General features: G+C 48.2%; 2 protein-coding genes across 3 annotated transcripts in view; both read right to left on the bottom strand.

The window, feature by feature from the left end:
* Positions 1–10,062, bottom strand: part of LOC112122560 (tumor necrosis factor receptor superfamily member 8-like) — a 65,817-nt gene extending 55,755 nt beyond the window's left edge. Inside the window, exon 1 of the mRNA XM_029913567.1 lies at positions 9,780–10,062. Within this exon, the coding sequence (XP_029769427.1) occupies positions 9,780–10,062 (283 nt within the window). The remainder of the gene's footprint in view (positions 1–9,779) is intronic.
* Positions 10,063–12,815: 2,753 nt separating this feature from the next.
* Positions 12,816–22,335, bottom strand: MIIP (migration and invasion inhibitory protein). 2 transcript variants are annotated; one of them, XM_029913584.1, is made up of 9 exons: positions 22,107–22,335; positions 20,880–21,353; positions 20,130–20,232; positions 19,371–19,482; positions 18,305–18,369; positions 17,746–17,875; positions 17,232–17,328; positions 14,384–14,491; positions 12,816–14,052 (listed from the first exon to the last, which is right to left on the bottom strand). In XM_029913584.1, the coding sequence occupies exons 1-9, from the start codon at positions 22,287–22,289 to the stop codon at positions 13,912–13,914; spliced, it is 1,413 nt and encodes a 470-aa protein (XP_029769444.1). In that variant the 5' UTR covers positions 22,290–22,335; the 3' UTR covers positions 12,816–13,911. The 2 variants fall into 2 exon arrangements, with proteins under 2 accessions (XP_029769444.1, XP_029769445.1); XM_029913585.1 differs by lacking the exons at positions 17,746–17,875; positions 18,305–18,369 and having other exon boundaries at positions 22,107–22,334.
* Between the last annotated feature and the right edge of the window lie 967 nt (positions 22,336–23,302).

Below are 23,302 nucleotides of genomic sequence, written 5' to 3'. Positions count from 1 at the left end.
CTATAACTAGTCCGCAAAAATATACAGATCTGGCGGGGTGGTTACAGAGCCAGCCCTGACCGGAGAGGCCTGGCTGCAGTCACAGGTTACACAAAATTATGGCACACATTCACTGAGCGTTATGACATCCCAGCTTAATTTAGTCCTAGGAATATTTTTTGGAATGGGGATGGTCAGTGGAGAACCTAGTTAACACCAAGGAAAAGAAATCTTCATGCTTGGTTTTAACTTTAATGTAAAAAGGGGGGTTGATTTAGGCACATAAAAAGGGGGCTTGATTTCTATATAAGGCACATAGACCCATCGAGTGTACCCAAATTGTCATCAAAGTCTCTTCCCCCCAATCTTGCTACTGACCTCAAAGGCTGACCCTCGATGAGACCGTTGCTATTTGGCCATCGGAAAGCAGCAAGGTTGCTTTGCATGTCTGAGTGGTTGATATCATTAGAGGGCCAACATTTCTGCAGCTGTAAGTCCACCGACGTCAGCAGAAATTTTGGCCCATTGTTTTAGTGGCTGATATTAAGCATGACGCTATGTATATTTTATTTGCCTTTTATTGTATTGATTCATTCATTATTTTGATTTCAATGAAAATAAAAGCCGGCGTAAAAAATATGTCAGACTGTTCTATCTGAATCGCAATAGCTGGGGCCTAATTTAAAAATAAAACGGCTGTTACAAAATGTTGTCATTTACATAGAGGTGACTTAGAAGGGAAGTCCTCTGATCCTATTTTTGGCCTGTCAACTAATAATCTTAGCTTATATGTAGAGGTGAAATTACCCTAATATTAAGAAAGGAGAAGCTGTGTGATACATTTTTTCTTTCTTTCTGAGCACAGTAACATCAAAACCAAAAACACTTCCTGAGTCAAACTGAAAAATGAGAAAGCTGACAGACAACTCAGGGTGCTGTCAGGAAAGAGGCTGTTGGGCCTTCCATGAAAGACACCACCACCATGTTGCAGAATTACTATCCTGAGAGGTTGACTGAGAGATAGGCAACCTCAGAAGAAAGATCATAGCATATCTGATGCTTTTAGTAACCCTCATGCTCCTCCTGACCAGACAGAGCCTCTGGAAAAGAGCAATCGATTTACATTTTGTGTTCTCTACTAGGACCGTTTCTGATGCCGCTTTATTCTTTGCATGCTATGATCCTACCGTGCCATCCCTTCTGATTTATACCCTTGCTGCAACTGGCAGGGTTCAGGGAGGAAAGGATGAGTCAGCATCACAGTCAATGCTGTGAGCCAATCAACCATGATAATCAAACAGTTGGGAAAAAGTTGGGGGGGGGGGGGGGAGAGTGTGAAGCTATCACATGAAGACTTCAGCCTACGCTGCAGTTGTAGCTTCCCTTGCCACTCCTCCAGCACTGGCCTCGCCTACGGCCCCACACGCAATCCCCTGCCTGTACAGGACCTTCTCCTCTGCAGCTCCTTATTTCTGGTACAACCCCCTCACCTGTTTCCATCTTATTTAAAACTGAAACAATTATTTGGTTTTATTTTTTATGATGTCAGTGGAAATGAGCCCTACCGCTCCAAGGCTGACTTAGGTCCTCCTCAATCTCACGCTGCTCTGAAGTCCTATAGCATGCACGCGTATCAGTGAGGCTGCGACGCTGTCCTGACCACAAAGCACAGGGAGACCACTGGAAAGCCACTGATGACAAGAAAGGCCTTGTGAAGCAGGAAATAAAGGATACACTTTCCCTTTGGCTGGCAAGTTTCTAAGTGCACAATGTTTAAATATGAGGTGGCCTAGGAGGTTCACTAGCATTTGAGGAGACCGTGATATCCATTTCCAGGAAGCTACTCCCGGATCCACCAGGCTGATTTTCATTTTTCTGGGTGGGTGCTCCACCCCCACTCCACCCCACCCCTTTTCCCCACGGCCCCACCCTCGTTCCACCTCTTCCTGCCCCCGCTTTACCCTCTCCCCAGAGGCCCTGCCCTGACCCCGCCTCTTCCCACCCCTGCTCCACTCGCTCCCCTGAACGCTTCCCGCCCACTGCCGAACAGCTGATCGGTGGGTGCTGAGCACCCACTTTTTTTTTCCAGGGCTGCTTCAGCCCCAGAGCACCCATGGAGTCAGTGCCTGTGCCTGGATCCACCTGGAGCTAGAGTCAGGGCCATCCATTCAGAGCCTGTTCAATCTCTTTCAGTTAAGTCAGAGAGAACCTGCTCCTAGGGTCTATCCTGCTCAAGGAATAATCTGATTCTGGATCTAGAACTTGAGGTACACAGGTTCAGTTCCCTGCCTCAGCAACCTTCCTGGCTGACCTGGAGCAAATAATTTCAGCTGACTTGGTTCCCCCATATATAAAAATGGGGATAATACTTCCCAACCCTACAAGACTGTTATGAAGACAAATACATCAGCAACTCTAAGGTGCTCAGATACCACGGTGATGGGCGCCATGTAAGTACCTAGATAGATATTCTTGGTATAACAGATCAGCAGGTCCCTTCCGATTAGGGAAAGCGAAAGCCTGTTCTAGGTATATGCCCAGTACAGGAATAAAATCTGGTTTGCATCTCTGAGTCAGAGAAATTCTACTGCTGATTCATGCAGACCAGTTCAGAACTAATATGGTCCATCAACTGTGCTTTAGTCCACAGGACCTGATTTCAGTCCCTATATGGTTATCATACACCGAGTGGGTAGCGTACCTATTATTAAGGCTTCCCAATGCTTCCCCAATCTTGTTTTCAGCTGCTTATAACCTTGCCAAACTTTAACTGTTCGGGCTGAAATTTTCTATGTTGGCTGCCTTAGAGTGATTTTTTCTGGGAATTTTCAGCCCAAACAGTCCAGCTGTTTCTGAGAATGAGGACAAGATAAACAATACACTGTTTGGCCAGTGTTCAATTTTTGAACAGCTCCCGCGCCCACACGCTGTATGTGAAATTTGACAGCAGGTTGGTCCTTGTGTCAGCGATGTGTTTTTTACAGTCCCTGTGAAAATCTGTCCAAATTTCAAACCTTCGAAAAATTGCAGGCTGCACGTACTCAGTAGAGAAATCGCTGAAGATTCCATCCTCACTGAGCATGCTCCATCCCCTTGCCGCTCAAATGTGTGATTGCACTGCACCCCTGTGCCGTCCCTACACATCTCCTAACTTCTGAGTGCTTGACTTTGCAACTTTAATCATGTTCTTTTAACATTGTTTTTTTGCATGTAATATATGTATAGCTCTAGCTTGTTAAATAAAACTGAAATCCAACTTCCAGCAGCTCCCATTGGCCTGGAGCGGCGAACAGCAGCCGCGATCGGCCGGACCTGCGGACGGGGCAGGTAAACAAACCGGCCTGGCCCACTAGGGGCTTTCCCTACACAAGCGGCGTCCCAAGTTTGGGAAACACTGCTTTAGAGGATGCTGGTTCTTTCATGAGGAACCAGAATCAAGCTGGTAGGCAAACACAGGACCTCAAAGACATTACTTAACATCTCCTGTGTAATCAAGTTCTGGGAAAGCTGACAGCATGAAAGAGAGATTCTGCCCAGGGCCATGGTGAGAGGTGAACGGGTCTGCTGCAGAGCCCCCCGTTTATTGTCCATGTAATTTAACAAAGATCTAGGGCCAGATATTCTGCTGGAGTAAATTCATACAGCTTCACTGAAATCAGCGGGGGCCATCCTAATTGACACCAGCAAGTATTTAACCGCTAAAACTCACCTGTCAATTAATAGTAGGGTGACCAGATGTCCCGTTTTTAAAGGGACAGTCCCATTTTTGGGGACTCTCTCTTATATAGGCACCTATTCCCCCCCCTCCCCACTCCCTGTCCCGTTTTTTCACAGTTGCCATCTGGTCACCCTAATTAATAGGCGGTTTCAGACTATCCCTAGCTGGGGTTTCAGGATGAAACACCCTGTGCACAGGCACAGAACTGCCCTGGCACTATCCATTAGCTATTGGGCAGCACCTTGACCACATGAAGCGCTAACCAAGTGTCGTTATTTGTTGCAAATGAAGCAGGCTCCAGGTGCTTACAGGTCTGGGACGTAAAACAGGGAAATTGAGAAAGCACCGAGAGTTCCAATGCTGTTTCCATTCAGAATCGAAAACATAGCTCTAGTTTGGGGAAGGACCGTCTCGTGGCTAAAGCCCAGGACTGGGCGTCAAGAGTTCTGAGGGCTCTTCCTAACTCTTACCCACACTTGCTGTGTAACCTGGGGGAAGTCACTTCTCCCCTCGGACCAGGAGTTCCTCAGCAGCAGGCAGCCCTCCCTGTGATCTTAACAGCTGCTCTTTCTTGAACGGTTCCTAATTCACGATCGTGATCTACTTTACCTGAAACCAACCAACTGCTGTGTTCTTGGCTCTCAGCTTAAGAGCAGCAGCGCTAGGTCCTTGCCAAAGCCGTTTAAAAAAGCTTCACATGCAACAAAGCTGATCCCATATGGTGCCACCGGTCTGTTTCACCAGACCGCTGTGAGGGGATCCAACCCTTAAATACCCATTTTAAGCCCACCCAGAATCTAAACGGAGTCCAGGCACTGCTGTCGTCTCAGGGCCTCTAGACATGCTGTTGGAGTGCAGATCTGTTTGCTCCCTCCTCCTAAGAGCTTAGATTACTCAGCCCACTCCCTGGAACCAGTCTAAACTCCCCTCCCACACATTAGCTTAAACATACCCTCTTCCTGAACTCCCCACAAAGATGCAAGCCTGCTGGCTTACCCATTCAAAGGGGACAGGACAGACACAGTACGGTCACACGGTGGAAGGCTTGTGGTAGTGTGGGTTCATGCAGTTCAGTGAGGGGAAATGAAGTCAATCAAGGTCATGGAGAGATCGTGGGGGAATATAGAGGAACAGAGCCTATAAATCTCTCTCTAGAAACTGAGGATAGTAATTCTGACAGGGGTGTGATGACGCTTCCAGCTCCTCAGATGGAAGGAGATATAGACATGCAAAGTATTGTTATATGAAATAGATAAATGAGATTGTATTTCATGGCCGTATGTTTCTTCTGCTTCTGGGTCTATGGCTGATCCAATCAGGTCTTTGAGAAAGTTTCCTTTCGTCAGACAGGCTAAGAGAATCTGGACACAGAAAACTCTCGGAGCGGATTCTTCTCCCTCACACCGGTGTAAATCAGGAGTAGCTACTGAAATAAATTGATTACACCAGGATGAGTGGCAAATCAGGCTCCTAAGCCTTCTGATGAAGTAAAGCAGCATCCACCATTAGCCAGGAAACGAGTTGAAAGGAGGGTTTCAGTAACGGGTTTCTCCCACGCTTTCAGATGTTGTACAATTCAAAAGCGAAGATTGGCGTTCTGGCCGCGAGGCTGCAGCAGCGTCTCAAGAGATGAAAGCTGCCCCCTAAATCAAAGTTGGTAAATCATTCCAAAAGCAAGCCCTGGCTGGAGGTGGGGGTTGGTGGGGCTGGGTGAAATATATCAAAGGGGCTGTGTGTGGTTGAGACAGTCATTTCCCGACAAGCTGATTACTACATACCATAAGTAGCCCAGTGCCGCACACTCATTCTTGGTGCTACAACGAGGATCGTCTTGCTAACGGGAAAGCTTAATGATGAAACAACTCTCAAAATATCTTACAATAATCCCGGAGGCAGACAGCAGGTAAAAGCAGACAGAGTAAACCTGCTGGCAGCGTCTACCGCTACCTCTGAGGAACAGAATGGAGTTTAGCCCGTAAACTGCGGAACATCTGCTCTGTACTGACTCCAATGAAAAAAAGCATCATTTACCACACCCTGCTCACCCATTTAAGCATATCTGGGTTTCCCATGCTATGGGGAATAAACTGTGGCCACATACATACAGACAACCCAGGGTGGTACCCTAGACCTTCATCACCGAAGCAACAGGCCTAAAGGAGTCCTACCAATTGTACTAAAGGAGAACTCCCTTAGCTGGCTATTACATTTTCTGTGCCAGCCACCAGCACAGTAGCCGTACTCTCACGCACTAAGCCAATGTATTCCATGGAGGATAAAAAGGAAGCTAAACGCAGAGGAAGCCCATGCTGGATTTCGCCCTGGCCACTCAGGCAAGCGATGGAACAGATGAGCGGGTGTAGTAACATCTTCCAATTCCCCAAAATACATGCAATATTTTTCTAGTTCACAGTGGGCAAAACCCGACTCCGTGCCCCATGCGTTCCTCAGCCTGCGGCTGTATTGACTTCTGCTGCTTTGCTCCACCGTGCTGCGTAGACCCCAGCAGCCTTTAAATTTGGTTCCAGCAGTAGTCATGGGCAGGGATCTCCTTGGCAGTATGTATCTGCCTAGGAAAGACAAAAGGCATGGGAGCCAAAATCTAGGTGGAAGCACAGGGCCTCTCAACGGGCAGCGTGTCCACTTGCAGATCTTCCATAATCCTTTGGGCTGAAACCTCACCTTCTTCCTCAAACCCCACCCCACCCCACAACAGAAGAATTCCTAGATATCTCTGCTCTTTGAAACTTACCTCTCCTCACAGGAGTCTAAAATCAACATCAGCTGTAGCTATCATTGGACAATATTCATCCTCCAAAGCCTGCTTATAGCAAAGAACGTTCTGACTTAAAAGAAGAACCAAGAGTTCCTCAAACTATATATCAGCTTAACATTGCCTGTGTCATGTGTTTGCTTAGCCAAGTTGTTACACCATATAGGAAAGCATGGGAAATTTCAGGAAAATTTGGCCTGAAATCCAATTACTACAAAACTTTCAAACCTAGTTCTCAGCAAGCATGACCAGACATTTTAGTAATCATCTCTCCCTCACCATGAATGTCACTGATGTTTGACTAAAGACAGCCAGGATTTGTGTAAGCACTGGAATCTCATATGTGATCAGCATCCAGGCCTCTCCATACTCACCCTTTCTGACCTCAGTGGAGTCATTGTGAGACACCACATAAGAAGGGGACACTCATTTCCCTTAGCTACCAGCCACAAGAGAAGACGGCCTGAGCTATTCACTGGTGATCGAACACTGGAGTGTGGTCATGATCAGAGAGTAAAAACAAAAGCTTCTTACCAGAAGATCAGTCCCCCTCTGTGCAAATTCAGAGTCAGATCTTCTTACAAAAACATAAGGTTTCAATCATTTGTTTTTTATCCCTCTTGACCCTGGAGAGCCAACTGGACTCTTCTGGCTCATGTATCATCGACATCAATTCAGTTCCAACAGCAGATCTTTGCAAACAGTGATGGGACAGAAAGTCCAGGCGGAATTTGCAGAGGTGGCCATTAGGAAAAAAAATACATGTAAACTGAACACATTTGATCCAGCAACACCAAGAGACAAAGCCATTCTCATGGAGTCACTGTTCAGAGTAGAACTACACTCTAAAATAATCTAGGCATCAGTTAGGCTCCTGTTGGAAAAACAAATTACATACATTTATTATAATGCGTGCCACTGCTATACAAGTCACGTAAAAAAAACCCAAAAAACCTCATCTGGTCATTCACAGTGTTAATACACAACCCAGCTGTCCCATGCTTCAGAAAAGTAGCACACACACACTTAAAGTAGAAACCTCAGACTGCTCCCTAAACCAATTCAGAGAGAAAGCAGACCAAAGGGGGTTAACGTGAAAATGAATGTTAGTAAGAATCTCCTCCCACTACAAAGGCAGAGGCACCGACTCTGTGGGTGGCTCCGGAGCTGAAGCACCCACGGAAAAAAAAACAGTGGGTGCTCAGCATCCACTGGCCACAGCTGTTTGGTGCCTCGAGGAGAGGCTTGGGGGAAGGCGGAGAGCAGCCAGCGGTGGACAGGCAGGGGCTTTGGCGCGTGGGGGTGGGAAGAGGTGGAGCAAGGGTGGGGCCTTGGGGGAAGGGTCAGAGTGGGGGCTGTGGCCTTGGGGAGGAGCACGGCTGGAGCACCTCGGGGGAAAAATAAAAGTCGGCACCTACGTTCAAAGGTGAAGTGTGCCAGAGCGGACTGCAAAGGGAATGGGGTTAGCAGTTCAGGAGCCTTGTAAATAAATAAAAATTAATGCAGATATCCGATCTCCTAGAACTGGAAGGGACCTTGAAAGGTCATTGAGTCCAGCCCCCTGCCTTCACTAGCAGGACCAAGTTCTGATTTTGCCCCAGATCTCTAAGTGGCCCCCTCAAGGATTGAACTCACAACCCTGGGTTTAGTAGGCCAATGCTCAAACCACTGAGCTATCCCTCCCCCCCGCGCTGTGTGATGAATTAGGCTCAAAAGAAAGAAAAAGACTCTATCTGAGATGGTGGCCTCTGTGGAAAGCTTAGTTCCCAAACACACACAAAGGCCCCGAGAGCACAAGAATGGGGATAACTGGAGGCCAGGGTAGCAGGGGGGCAGGATTGGAGGGTTCTGTGACTAACGGGGGGAGGGTGGGAATTAAGTCTCCTACAAAGATACACCCCTGTTGCTGAGGGCAACACCGGAGTATAGCCCCGGATGCTCTGAGCCAGCAGGTCCGCATGAGAACGTTCTGCGTAATGAAGTATGAGGGGGAGGGGCTGGGGAGGAGGGAGGGAAGGAAAAGACATTTGGTGATCAGAGGGTGGGGTTCAAATAGTCAAAAGGGCTTGGCAGACATTTTGAAAGCTACTCAACGTGCAACAATGGGCCATATCCTTAGCTGGGGTCAATCAGCGTAGCCCTGTTGACATCAGTGGACTTATGCCCACTTACACCAGTGGAGGATTTGGCCAACTAACTGCAATTAGTCAGTTACCAAAGGGCTAAAGGAGTCTTGTTCTTACCCAGAACTAGTTAATTCCATTCTGTTTAACAGAATTGTGATTGCAATCACACCAACAGAAATCCAGAGTCATTGCATCAGTATTGGTGGCGTTACTCCAGTTTTACCCCATGAAAATGGGATCAAAGCCTGGTTCCTGAACATATAATCCCGTCTTGTGCTTGGGAAGGAGATCCCAGGACACAGTCAGAGAGGCATGAGAGAAATCCGTGTCCAGCCCATTCAGCAGAGGGTTCCTAGCCTCTCTCCTTGCACACACTGACTGGGCAAGAGGAATAGTGCAGTTACTGAGAGAGGAAAAAGTTTCGTGACCAATCTAGCAAAAGAGGGAACAGAGAGAGATCTGGGGCCCAGTTCAGCTAAGTAAGGAGAGAGAACGGTCCTAGGGTCTGGTCTGGCGCTGGAGCCTCATCCTGTTAATGAGGAAAAGGCCCTCCTGCTGCTCAAGAAATGAAGACCATATTGGGGCCTGGTCCAGTCAGTGGAGGAAGGGGTTCTAAGGCTCACTTGGGCAATCAGAGATGGTTCTAATGTCCAACCGGGCCAACACCGTATCATTGGACTTGTTACCACAATACCCAGGGTAAAAAGTTCCCCGAGTGGGCAGCGTTTCCAGACTGCTGCAGTTAGGAGGCAAGGGCAGGACAAATAGAAACCAAATGCAGGGCCAAATTCAGACCGGCTATAGGGGGGTGCATCTCGACAGGTTTATGCCAGCTCAGCCTTTGGCCCAGAGGTTTCTTTCGTATACGGGAGCCGCACGAGATGGGGAAAGGCAAAGTTAACTTTCCAAAGAGGATTACGTTTCCATTTAACTTTATTCAAACTCAGCTGACGTTGGGTCAGCTGTCATGGAGTTCTGAGTCATACAATGCAGCCCTTAGTCATCCAGCCCAGATTCTCTAGTCCAGTTCAAGCAGTGGCTCCAGCAGCATGTATTCCTTCTGCTCCATCTTGCCCTGTGCTCTGCAAGCCTTGTCCTCAATCCTGACCTGTCTGTTGCAGCAGAGTAGAGCACAATCATCAGAAAGTTACACCTCACTCCCCTCTAGGCCATTACTTCTCACCTGTGTCATCCACCACCGGGAGACTCTCATAAGATTCGAAGTCAGTGATGCTCATGGGAGGTGGGTTAGCGTTGCTGGGCTTTGAAACGGAGAGATGTTCGAATTGGGGCAAGAAGCCAGATAGCCTAGGACTGCCCGGACACTCCTCCGGCTTGCACATGATGCAATCCAGCAAGGAGCAGGCCTTTTCCTCCCAGAATTCACCAGTCTTCAGGTTCACGGTGACGTTTTCAGCCGAAACCACAAAGTGCCGGATTCGTGCCTGTTTGTGTAACTCGCACATGCAGACCCAGGGCTGCCAGTTGTTCCAGTGGAAAAGCTGATCCCCTGTGGAGAGTCAAATCAGATACATGGGCAGGGAGGGTGGGAAACAGAGCAGTTTGGGGATAGGCAGAAGTGATAATAGGCTATGGAAGGGAGAGTGTTCTAAATGGCAGACATTACTGGGAGAGCAGCAGTATGTTACCCGTAGGGTATGATCCTACACTTCTTGGAATCCGTGGCAAAGCTCCCATTGACAGCAGCGGGGGCAGGACCATGCACTGGGCTCAGAAGGGCAGTAGAGATCCCTAAGAACTTAGAACTGGGTAGTGGAAGAAAGAGACAAGAGGATTTTTAAACATGTAACCGAGAGAACGTCTTAATGCTGCAAATACACCCACATTGTGAGACACTCGCACAGCTAATGGATTGGTTCTGGCATGTTGACCACTACTTCTTCTACTGAAACAGGATTGAATAAGGTTGTATGAAAAAGGCCAGCGAACTTTGCGATGGCAAAAAATGGTAAAAGGCAAAAGCCCTGTAGATGGAAAACTTCCATCCACAGATTGGGCAATAAAACATTCGCCCGCTCCTCCATGCCACTGTGCCTCCTCTCTGATGTGGAGTCACCATGTCGAGGCGGGAGAGGGCCCTTGGCCTCTCTGCTGAGACTACCAGCAAAGAGTTTAACTGGGATGGTCATCTTGGGGAGGTCGTCACGCCTCCTTCAGGAACTGGTCTGAAGCCCACCGACTTGTTTCATGAAGTCACCAAAGAGCCATGAGATAACAGCTTTCACCATGACCAACCTGGGCTATATTCCAGCTAGTGATCTAGATATCAGAGACTTTGTAGCCAGTTACTAACCCCCAGTGCCATACGGGCCACAACTAGAGCATCAGTTGGACGCTAAAGGTCGAACAAAATCACCTTCTGCCTGACTTTGCTAGAGGGTGTAAGCTCTTTGAGACAGGGAAGGTTCTGTTTTTGTACAGTGGTCCATGTACAGGGTTTGTAGGCACCACCACCATTCAAATAATAATAGTAACCATTACCTACAGTCTGCTGTATGCTGGCACCACGAACACACCCCAGCAACCACAGCTCAGAGCTGAGGAGCAGCAACATACGTAGTCCTTCTTCCATGTACGTTAGAGTAGGACAAGAACTCCGGCTGGATGACAAAATCCACGATGCACAGAGTCCACCTGGAATTGCTGGAACCTAGCAGGGGATATTGACTTGCTCCCATAGCAACATCACAAAAGGCTGCCCAATAGCGGCCATTCTATAGAACCCGCGTGCCAGTCAACGTCTTCGGAACATCCTGTGCTTGGCTTCGTTTCAATTCAGCAGAGCCTGGCTCTTTATGTACCTGGGAAGATGGTCAAGCGTAGACTGGAAAGCTGGTTTCCTTTTCATGGCTTCCAGTACAGGATGCTACTCATTTTCTGGCTGACATGTAGCACGACACTACCAAAATCATCTGTTCTCCCAGGCCTTACTGGTTCCCATATGGAGCCAAAGGGTTCACAGCCCACCTTTTTAGAAAGGCAGTATGGTCTGTAGGAATGAGCACTGTCCTGAGAGCCAGGAGACCTGAGTTGTAATCCTGGTTCTGCCACTGATACGCTGCGTGGCCTTGAGCAAGTTACTTAACCTGCTTGGGTTTCAACTTTCCCCATTAGTAATATGGGGATAACCTATGTGGATGGGGGTGTAACAGCAGCAGGTTCACATGGCTACGGTGTAGCCACGGTGGTGCGTAGAATAGAGCAGTGGGGGTATAACACTCTATATAAATGCTGTGCCTTATTCCAGGGAAGAACTGGGAAAGGGTTTATGATTTGAGGGCTTAGTGGTGAAAAGGTTTTAAGGAGTCCTGCCTTAAGATACAAGTTTGCACAATGAAGTTTTACTGCTGTATTTTGAATTCGTTTGAGGGGTATGTCTAGTTTCTGTGCCCCCAAAATGGAAAGAACTTTACAAATTCCATGTACTTTGCATCAGATTTGATATACTTTTTGTTGTTCCTTTACCGCACTGCATTCAGATTAAGTCAAAGAAAGTAAAGTGATCAGTTGCGCTTTCCATTTATAGTCAGTTTCATTTTCTATTTCTCATCCAGTCACCCAGCCCAACCATGTCTAAATGTCCCATACTAAAGAGGAACGCTTAATTTAAAACAAACTTGCTTTCAATTAAATATTAAAATTATTCCATTCATAGTCTTGTAAAATTAATTCCCGCTTTTTTAAAAAAAAAATTCACAACCTACATTTTGCACCTGTAGTAAGCTCTGTAACACTAATAGACAATGAGCCAAACTCATCCCTGGGGTAAGCCCATAGAAGTCAATTGTGTTACACGCTACGGATAGGTTTGGACCAAGGTTTCTAAATACTCTTATGAGTAGGGCTCTTTGTCGGTCACGGAAGTCACGGATTCCGTGACCTCCATGACTTCTGCAGTGGCCAGTGTGGCTGAACCCAGGGCCGCCTAAGCAGCTGGCTCCGGGACCAGCTGCTCGGGTGGCCCTGCAGCCAGCCGCACCAGCTGCAACTGGAGCTGGCCCTGGGGACCGCCCAAGCAGCAGTCCGTGGGGTGGCTGGAGCAGCAGCTGCTCCGGAGGCCCCCTGCAGCAGCAGCCCCCCAGGATGTCCTCCACAGTAACAGCCCCCCAAGATTTAGCCAGGAGTATTTATCGTATAAGTCATAGCTAGGTCACGGGCACGAATTTTTTTTGTTTATTTCCGTGACCTGTCTACTATAAATATATACTATATTATAGTATATACTATACTGACTATACTAAAAATACCCCTAAGTAAATCATAGTCTTACTTATGAGTTAAGAAGGCTTGACTACAATCCATAGAATTCCTATGATAGAACTCTACATTCCAGGTGTTATATTAGAAAATATAAAACTCCTTTTTTATTGTTTCCTAAAGGGAAAATAAAACCACACCACATTACACACCTCAAACAAACTCTCACACATTATTTCAATGCAATTAAAGACCTCCATGAGCATGTCTTCAAAATGCCTTCCCACCAGCCTTTTTACAATCAGAGGTAAACATGACATCAGAATGTTCGAAGGCATTTTGTGGCTTTGTGATTCATAAAACACCTCTTTCTTTGACAATGGTTTCTTCCCCCCCCCCCCACACACACATCTATGCTGAACATGATCCACCAAATCCTCTGTCCAAAGATAATGCACAAAAAGAAACATGTTTTTCTTATTGGAACTAAAGCACCGTCACTCTTCTTTAATGTAAGAATTAATCATGTTCCAAAATTCCTGGAAGCATGAAATTGAGCATCTTTGCACTCCTCATGCTGTGCCATGCAGCTTACAGTCCCAACTTCTTGTCCAGAGAGTCAGAATTCTTGGTTTGATGAGTCAACCGTATCACTTTTATGAGTTGGGCGGATGAACGCTCTGTACGTGTCTATTGCAATACACCCAATGGCTGTTCTATTACAGGGAACAGGACTAGTCATCCTGTTTTCTTAAACCTACCAGATGTCTCTTATAGCAACTGACCACGAACACTTAGTTTACATCCCTGGATGGGAAAGCACAACTGTGGTGATTGTATGTACAAAGGGCCGGTTAGAGGCCAAAACTGGCCAACTGCAAGCAATTTCTGCCATTGTCTAATCGCAACTTGCACAATTCCAATACACACGTGCATGCAGATTTTTGCGAGAGCGTTTGCACTTGCAGGGCTCGGAAAAAATCCCTCCTCTAAAGGTTCATTTTTAGGCAAACACCATCATTTTTACTCACTCCCAGTATCCCCCATGGCCCCTGGGTAATCAGGTCAGCAGCTCATACGGTTGAGACAGTAGGACTTTAATTAGGAGTTGCTCTGTAGCATAGTGGCTTGTCTGGAGCTCTCTGCTGAGAAGCATTACTAAGTCTGAAATGAGCTGAGCGGGACAGGTTTAGGAGCTGGTCCGTTCTGGTTCCTCCGGACATTCGGGACACCAAGGTCTAGAACCCAAACAAAGACTCCATCAACTTACAAAACCAAAAATCCCACTCCCCCATCTCGTCACAGCACAGAGAGCCTTACGACGCACTTTTGGCTCAGGGCCTTGTCTCCCAGCTCCATTAACCCTTTCACTGCCGCACAGCGGCAGCATCGTTCCCTGGAAGGGCAGACATCCCGTTGGAAGGCGGATGCTTCCCAGCTTCATACCCAATGGGGCAAGTTGGGAGACTGAGCCTGATGCGCTCTAGGTCTCTTGCTTAGCGGTCAGTGAATTACCATCCTGGGCCCCTGAAAACAGGGCAAGTGCAACTCAGAATAGTTTGTCCTTACCAGGTGAGAATGGTCAGTGGGTTTTTGTTGCAGTGAAGTTCGCAGATCCAAACTGCTAAGCGTGGGGCTGCTGGAGGGGACGACGTTCTCCCAACCGGCCAGGCAGTGCTGTGGGGAGAGGTCTATCTGTGAATGCCTTCTCTGGTAGTGTACGTGCCCCCAGAAAAGCAACAGCCCAGTCTCTCCAAAAGGGGGCTCCGAGAGACTGTTGAGTTCATTTCTTTAAGAGCTTTGTATGGTCACAAAGGGGCACCGATGAGAACTTCACAGAGGCTCTAAGGTGCAAAGCTACCTCCCTTCCCCCATGTGTCCCCTTCACTGGCTTCCAGCCATTTCCAAAAGCAGTTTAAAAAAAAAATGGATCAAAACAATTGGCCTTTTAAAAATTTTAACTAAATACATGTTTTCTTTTCAAAAATTAAAGCTAATTAAAATTAAATGTGAAATTATGACAAATTTATGTTTAGGCCTAACCTTACTATACACTATTAAAATCTTTTACATTAAATACAAGTAATACAATTCAAGCAGTACAGGTTAGCTGCTGAAATTTTAAAGAAAGTCAAAGCCCTGAACTGGTGGAAGTTTCTGGCTAAGCGTTTGGAGCCAGAATTTGTTGAAACGGTAAACTAGCTTTTAACTGCAGTAGCCTACTCTGCAGGTGGAGAGAGAATTTTCTTCAGATCAGTTTATTCAATTAGTTCAGTTCAAAGTTGAAAAACTCACTAGGAGTTGGAAAAGCAGGCAAGTTTTTTCCCCACCCTCTTTTCCAATCTGTGGATTAAAAATTAGGTGTGAGAGGATGAAATCTTCTAGTTCTAAAATCTTGAAGGATATGGTGACCAGAAACAATCTGTTGAATTCATTAGTACAGATAGTGCTTCCTTTGTTTAATAAACCAGTTAGTTTTAAACACAAAACATTTTGATGACCTCACTTTGTGTTTTCTTGTGTATCCAGAACACTTACGGCAGTTTTATTTAACTAATTAAAAAAAAAACAAAAAACCCTTTAAAATGCTGGTTTGGGTCATTTTTAACTTCCATCCAAATGCAGCTTGTGACACAAAACACAAGAAGAAATGCATCATTCTCTAACATAATAAAATGTAATAAAATACATCATTTCCTAACAATAAAACAGTTGTAAAAGTTAAGAATCTGAATAAATGAATGTTAAGCTATAGAATTTCTTAAATAAATGCGTATAAATATAGTGTATCCTCCTGGTTAGCAAAAAGAAGTACCAAGCAATCACAACCAACCTTTCTGTACGAAAATAAGTAAAAAGTACAAATGCAAACAAAATTAAAACTGATTATTTAAATCAAGGTTTTCTATTTGCTGCTTGAAATTAAACTTAAAACCAATGATTGTCAAATCACATGTGGTTGCAATGACAGACAAGATGGGTGAGATAACACCTCACCCACCTTCTCTCTCTACTAATCTGGGACTCTCACAGCTACAGCTACACTGCATATAACACATAGTAACAGGTAGTTGCAAGATTTGTCACATCGGCTTCCTGAGCATTCTGAACTCAATGCACTGGGCCTCCATTTACCCACTCAGCTCCTCCAGACAGAATTTTGGCTGGAGCTGTGCAAATAACTGGTTGCCCTCTAAGAACTACTTTTCAAGTTTTTCAGTGAATCAACAAGCCAAAAGAATATTTGTTTCGGGTCGAAGTAAACGTTTTGCGTGACCCAAAACATAACATTTTGTTCCAATTTCAAAAGCGTTTCTGTTTTCTTTTGTTTTTTTTTTTTAAATCAAATGGAAGGAAATTTCAAATCAAAAAGTTGTTTCGAAGTGGAAAAAAAAAATCAAAATGTTTCCTTTGGAAAATTTTAAAACTAAATGTTTCTATTTTCCTGGAAAACAATATTTTATAGGTTGTTGGGTTTTTTGACCTAAACAATTTGGCGAAATTGACACGAATTCACAAAATGTTTCAGTCAACTTAAATCTGCAGTTTTCAAGGCCAAAAGTTTCAAGGACAGATCCGTCTCTCTGGAGCTCTTTGCTACATAGCAACTAGACACCCATGGCTGGCCTGTGCCAGCCAACTTGGGCTCGTGGGGCTCACGCTCGCCGGGCTGTTTCACTGCTGTGTCGACTTCGGGGCTTGGGCCCGGGCTGTAGGATCTTGCAGGGTGGGAGGGTCCCAGAGCTTGGGCTCCAGCCTGAGCCCCGAAGTCTACACAGCAGTGAAACAACCCGGGAGCCCGAGTCAGCTGGCACGGGCCAGCCGCGGGTTTTTCTTTTGCTGTGTAGACATACACCTTGTCTTTATAAATACCTGCCTTCTTTGCTTTGGGGCTTTGGCCCACACTCTACCCATTCATCCTGCTGGTCTCCTTTTACCACATGCTGCTGTTCACTGGATTTTACCAGCAAAACTGTTTATTTGCAGTTGCGAGCGGTAAAGACAACAGCCTGTTTTTCTCTCTCTGCTGCATTCTTTTGCCCTGTCTGTCTGCGGGAGAGCCACTGAACCCAACTCTGCAGGCATTTGCTCTCAGTGTATAGCATTCGGACACACGCAGTGTATGCAGAGGGTTATATAAATTATATTGTGTTACAGATGGGCATGAGCGGCAGAGTTTGCACCTAGGTTTGGCTCTTCCTGGCTGTCACAATGATTGGACCAATCTCAAAGCCTCGCTCTGAACTTCCCCACAGTTTGGGGGTGTTCAGCTCTGGAATCTTAGCTGAGACCCATCCCTGGCATTAACACATCAAGGCTGTTGGTTCTCTTGTTTTCCTAACATGCTGCTATTGCCATTCACCTGGTGATGATGCAGCCACCTGCATAACCGTCAAATGGGAAGGTGGAAACTTACCGAGGGTAAAGCCAGATCGTCTGCTGGTTCAAAGCTCTTCCTGCGATGGATTTTGTACTTATAGGCAGGCAGGAGGGTGGACCTGGGAATGCTGACCCTGCAGCCAAACAGAGGAAGTAACTGCGCAGGTCCTCCAGAAGAGACATCACAGCGCAGAAGGCATCTGCACTCCTCCTGCCACACCTCGAGTCTTAGGGCCTCATCCAATGCCTACTGAAGTCAATGAGCTCTGGATAAGGTTCTTAGGGACTTGTGTGTAGACCCAGACTCTGGACTAAATTCAACCCCAAGGTAAGAGGGTACATCTCCCATTGACTTCATATGGGAGCTACTCCTGCTTACATCATAGCTGAATTTGGCCCTTTTGCATTTCAAAGCCCAAGAGCTCCCTCTCCCCTAAGACAGCAACTTTGTAAGGAGGCATCTTAAAGAGACCTCCTCCCCCATGCCTAGCTTGCTCTCTGTCTACCCTGATGGCTTCCTGTGACACTTGAGCTACTAGCACTGTGCAGACCTGACGTAGGCTGGTTCCTCCAGCGTCTCCGGAGGCCGTCGGGCTCTCGGGGTCTTACACATGGGGCAGGCAGACTGGGAATCCACAGGGACTGTAAACAGGCGCCTGTTTAATCGATAGCAATAAACACCTGCCATGCAGAGGAGAGATCGTTACTTCATTCATAGCCTGTGGCACTCTTCTTCCCCAATGCACCGTACACACCACGCAGAACCAACCCCCGCTGTTCTCCCAAAGTACTTTTTACACGGTAATTTCCCTCCCATTCAACTGTTTCCTGAAAACAGATGCAGCTTTAACTGAACTTCCTCAACTTAAAGCACTTAAATCAGTCAGGTCAATTACAGAGAACCCTGGAGAAACAGAGATGACACGAAAGAGAATCAACCCAGGGACTCCTGCCTCTTTGGAGTGGGAAGTGGGGGCTGGAGAGGGGCTGAACTGTGAATTCTTCCTACGCCCCTTCTAAGAGGCTTAAGGCCGGGGTTTTCCAAAAAGAAAGCCACAGAAGACAGCTGCCTGTGCCTAGAAACTAGATTTGGAAGGCATCTCATCTTACACTGATGGGAACTGGAAACCAAATCTGCTTCCTGTTCAGGAGCCAAGTAATCCGGTGCCTCTGGCCTAAGGAAACAAAGATGCAGTCACAGCTGTGCACTCTGGAGACCGCGATGGGAACAATGCTGTCCAGACCTCCCTTTAGACTGGCTTGGTGGGGAAAGCACTCGTCACACTTTACACTTACACCAAGAAACCGAAGGGCTATTCACAGAGCAAATGCCCATCTCTGGGCAGAGGACAGAGCTGCTGCGTTAGAATATGCAGTAAAAGCTGTGTTATCCGGCACTTTACCAAGCGGAAAGCTCTAGAAACTGGCATTTCCGATCTCCATTAAAAGTCTGGTTGATGAGGAGCCGGCAGGCTCCCTACCTGGCTCTGTGTGGCTCCCCAGAAGCGGCGACATGTCCCTGCTGCTCTTAGACGGAAGAACGGCCATGGGGGCTCCGTGTGCTGCCCCCGCCCTGTGCGCTGGGTCCGCAGCTCCCATTGGCCAGGAACCGCAGCCAGTGGGAACTGCGGGGGCAGCGCCTTCGGGCAGAGGCAGTGTGCAGAGCCGCCTGGCTGCACCTCCGCTTAGGAGCGGCAAGGACATGTCACCGCTTGCTGGGAGCCGCCCGAGGCGAGTGCCGCCCGGATCCGGCACCCCGCACCCCCTCCTGCACCCCAACCCCCAGCCCTAAGCCCTCTCCCACACCCAAACTCCCTCCTCTCCATTGGTAAGTAGAACTCGTAGTAAACCGGAATTTTTGACTTACCGGCACCCCCCATTCCCCCATGCCAGATAACAAAGCTTTTATTGTACTTGATGACAGGAACTAAGTCAGAAATCCATTTCAATCGCTCCCAGATGTTCCTGGTTTCTTGGCCATGCGGGAATGATACAGTTCACCCTCTGCACCTGGCTCTAGTTCAATAGCAAACAGCTGCTCCCCAGAAAGAGAGCAAACGCTCTGTGACCTGCTGATGGGCTGGATGAGCCATCCTCACAGTCTCCTGCTCCACAGACCCCCTGCCAGTTCTTCCCTGGTTCCTGGCGTTCACTGCCACCTTAGTCCCCTCCTTACCCCAGGTCTTCCTCATGGACACACGCTTCCTTGTTCACCTGCCGGAACTCCCTGAGCTCAGAGAAGTACTGCTCCGATTTCTCGGACAACGACGAGTCCGTCTCCAGCAGCCCTGGGAACGCGAAGCGGAGAAGGAAATTCAAAGCTGGAACTGCATCAGAGGCAGGTGACCTGGGAAAGCTCACGTGAAGTGGTCAGCTAACCAGGGTGCTGAGTGCCAAAGAGGGCGACTGATCAGACCAGCAGACACGAAGGGAGCAGCGTGGCCAACTGCCAAGCAGATACTGCCTCCGTCGAAGGAGAGACCCCAGCAGCGCCACTGACCCGGAGGGGCCAGTGACTTCTGTGACAAAAAGCCTTGAAATGATCTCTCCTCCTCGTTTCCTTCGTTCATCTCCTGCTCCTCTGGGCCCCCCTCGAATTCTCTCAGCCCCACCGCAGCTGCATGGATTCCTGGCCAGTCTCCTCACTGCCGTCCCAGGAAAGCACGGGTCATCTCTGCACTGACCGAGGAACCGTGTCTGGCTTGGCAAAACTGCAGCTCTTGTGCTGAGAACACTGCCCAGCTTGCAGATTTTTCAGTGGTACCGGGGCAACAGCTCACTATGCCCTGGTCCCAAAGCGCACGCGGTCTCCAGCCCCGGGCCTGCACCTCGGTCTGTACCCTTTGCTATACAGGAGGTGAGTTGTGATTTTAGCCCCTCCGTCAACCAGATCACCCCAATAACACCACAGTGGTGCGGTGGGGCTAGGACTTGCCTGCAATCCAGTCGTAGCCCAAGAAAGGACGTGCCGACCAGCTGTCAGCGGGGATGGTGTATTCCTCAGGGTCCGACAGAAAAGTCACTCGGCCCGCTTCCTTCTGGGGTGAAAAGAGTTCACAGGTCACTAGAGACGCCTCATGCGGCTACAAGGACACTGCGCTCCTCAAAGGGGACCTATTTGCTAGCTGCAGAAAGGGGGGCGGCTGTGGTCTAATGAACTGGGCTGAGAAAGCCGGGCTCTAGTCTCAGCTGTCCCAGCAATTCACTGCATGGCTTTGGGCGGGTCTCTCACCCCTCTCTGCAAAACGGAGACACGCGGGCAAGGCCACGCGGCAGGTCGGTGTCAGAGCTGCAATCAGCAAGCAGGGCTTGCCGACTTCCAGCTCCACGCTGACAATGCTACCCCAGGCTGCCCCGAGCTGCCTAGCAGGATGACGGCAACAATTGATGCTGGATGTATACTCTGAGCTTACGGAGAGCAGCTGCACAATGGGGGAAACCCACGAGGCCCTCTGTGGGAAGCCAGTAGCCGTGCTGCCTGAGCAGCCTGTCCCAAATGTGCGTGGTGAGGGCAGCAGTGGGGCGAGGGAGGGGGCTCGGCTCTCATTCCACAGAGAAGGGGGAAGAGGGTGGGTGAGATGCCAGGGGCCCTCAGCTATTAGGAATGGAACAATTCGGACCCGGATATTTATTTCCCCTCCACCTGGCTTGAGCTGCTCAGGCCGATGCTCATCTTGCTTTTTACCTTGACTTCTTTACCCCCAGGTGTCAGCAGGATTGATTTGGGAGTCCTGGAGTCTCTAATGGCCGTTCGCTGCCAGCCATTCCCTTCCGCTGGGGTCCTGCCCAGCACCGTCTCTGCCTCAGCCCTTGGCCTGCCCCTCTCCGGGGTGCCACGGAGCATGGTGGATTGCTTTCTGCTCTCTCTGTGTTTCACAGGGGTGGATTCTTCCCCTGGGTTTCTCAGGGCATTGCCGTCTCTGGCCACTCTGGAGGTTTCTCTGGTGATGGATGCTGCCGGTGTGAAGCTTCGTTCTGCCCTGGGGGAACCCGGATGCGCCCCCGCTCTGCGGTGCAGCACACCCCTCCCCTCCCTGCCGCACGCTGCGGGTTTCAATGGCGAATGAAGGGCTGCCCTGGCTGCGCTGGCTCCGGGTTCCACAGACACTAGCGTCACAGGGTCCGTTGTGCCCTTCGTCGCACGGACTTGGTTCTCCTTCTGTAACGAGCACAGAGACCCACACGTCACCACACAGAGCCGGAGACAGCTCGGGAATTAGCTCTTCGATAACTCAGCCTCCTACCGTTCTACGCATCCCCACCCTGCCGTGCGACAGTCATACAGAGGTTGCTGGAGAGAGAAGGGGAAAGGCCTCGTGTTGGGCTTGAGCCACTGCTGATCACTGTACGGAGTGGGTGTGAACAGGCTACATCCAGGCCTCTTTGCCCACAGGCGAGAATCACTGCAATGGGTGGCCTCTGAGGTGGTGGGGAATTAAAGGACAATGGTCCAGGATAACCCTCCTGCCACCTCAGCTGGTGGTAGCAGACGCTGCTCTAGCTAGGCCACTGTATTCTCTCCCACCTCGAGTCTCATGGGGCCGAGAGGCAGAGCCTTTGCTAGATGGACGGAGCTCAGACCATGGGATCGCTTATTTCTCCAGCTGACTCCACAGCCGCTGGATTGCACCACCAGTCTCATGCACATGCACCCCATCTACCCGGCAACTTTCTCTGCAGCTTTGCTGTCTGTCACTGTGGTGCCCATTTGCTTCCCCGCCCTGTGCTTGGTGGATCTCAGCATTTCTAGTCCCGAACCTCTGGGTACTGCAGGTTTGAAAAACGCCTTTTACATTAGGAAACCTCAGTTCCAGACATGGAACAGTTAGAGAGGAAAATGCATTTCTGCTCCTGCATCTTTGCCCCTTTGCACCACTCTTATCTAGCCTGCCCAGCCCAGCCCAGCACATACCCCTCTCTTAGGAACAGGGACAGCTCTCTCTGCAGGAGTTGTTCTTCTGGAAAGAGAGGATGAAGATAATGGCTTGCGAGGAAGTCTTTTCTTGATTTCTTCCTGCTTCACCTTGAGCCTTTCCAGAAGGTCTTGGTTTGCATGACGCAGCCTCTCCAGTTGCTCCAACTCCATCTTCTGCATGACGGTCGCTATAGGGCCAGAGAAAGGTGGGTTGCATAACTGTGAGCACTCCACAAAGGAACAGGAAGGGAGGAGCCACTGAGTTACAAATTGAGGGGAATCCACTCGAGAGACACAAGTGTTGGAGGGTTTTCTGACAGTTGGAGTTTTTATCAGATCCCCTGAGAAAGGAATCAGTCTCAAAAGTCTCCACGCTTTACACACTCTAAGAACAAGCATCATTTTTCATTCCTCTTCCCCTAGGGAAGTTATCAAGTAATTTAGGCCCCAAATCTGAGTGCTCTTAAAAAAGAGAGATTATAAAACCTAACAGAGGAAATAAACCACCGTGATTTAAAAAACAAAAACAGAATCATAGGACTGGAAGGGACCTCGAGAGTCCAGTCCCCTGCACTCATGGTAGGGCTAAGTATTATCTAGATCATCCCTGACAGGTGTTTGTCTAACCTGCTCTTAAAATACTCCAATGATGGAGATTCCACAATTTCCCTAGGCAATTTATTCCAGTGCTTAACCACCCTGGCAGTTAGCAAGTTTTTCCTAATGTCCAACCTAAACCTCCCTCACTGCAATTTAAGCCCATTGTTTCTTGTCCTTATCCTCAGGGGTTAAGAAGAACAATTTTTCTCCCTCCTCCTTGTAACAATCTTTTATGTACTAGAAAACTTTTATGTCCCCTCTCAGTCTTCTCTTTTCCAGACTAAACAAACCCAATTGTTTCAATCTTTCCTCCTACGTCATGTTTTCTAGACCTTTAGTAATTTTTGTTGCTCTTCTCTGGACTTTTGCCAGTTTGTCCACATCTTTCCTGAAAGGTGGACACAATACTCCAGTTGAGGCCTAATCAGCGCAGAGTAGAGCGGAAGAATTACTTCTCGTGTCTTGCTTACAAAACTCCTGCTAATACATCCCAGAATGATGTTTGCTTTTTTTGCACCAGGGTCACACTGTTGACTCATATTTAGCTTGTGGTCCACTATGACCCCCAGATCCCTTTCCGCAGTACTCCTTCC

This window comes from Terrapene carolina, unplaced genomic scaffold, assembly GCF_002925995.2.
Source record: "Terrapene carolina triunguis isolate 2854851 unplaced genomic scaffold, T_m_triunguis-2.0 Scaffold714, whole genome shotgun sequence".
In the NCBI taxonomy this organism is placed as follows: Eukaryota; Metazoa; Chordata; order Testudines; family Emydidae; genus Terrapene; species Terrapene triunguis.
The sequence above is the reverse complement of the archived record's forward strand: the minus strand, read 5'-3'. Positions and strand labels throughout refer to the sequence as shown.

Excerpts from the sequence above, each read along its gene's own strand:
- MIIP (XM_029913584.1), bottom strand. The coding sequence starts at position 22,289 with ATGCAGAAGATGGAGTTGGAGCAACTGGAGAGGCTGCGTCATGCAAAC. Across the intron at positions 17,329-17,745 it reads GAGGAACCAGCCTACGTCAG|GGTCAGCATTCCCAGGTCCA; the intron begins GTCTGCACAGTG and ends GTTTGGCTGCAG. Across the intron at positions 14,492-17,231 it reads ACGATCTGGCTTTACCCTCG|CACTGCCTGGCCGGTTGGGA; the intron begins GTAAGTTTCCAC and ends CTCTCCCCACAG.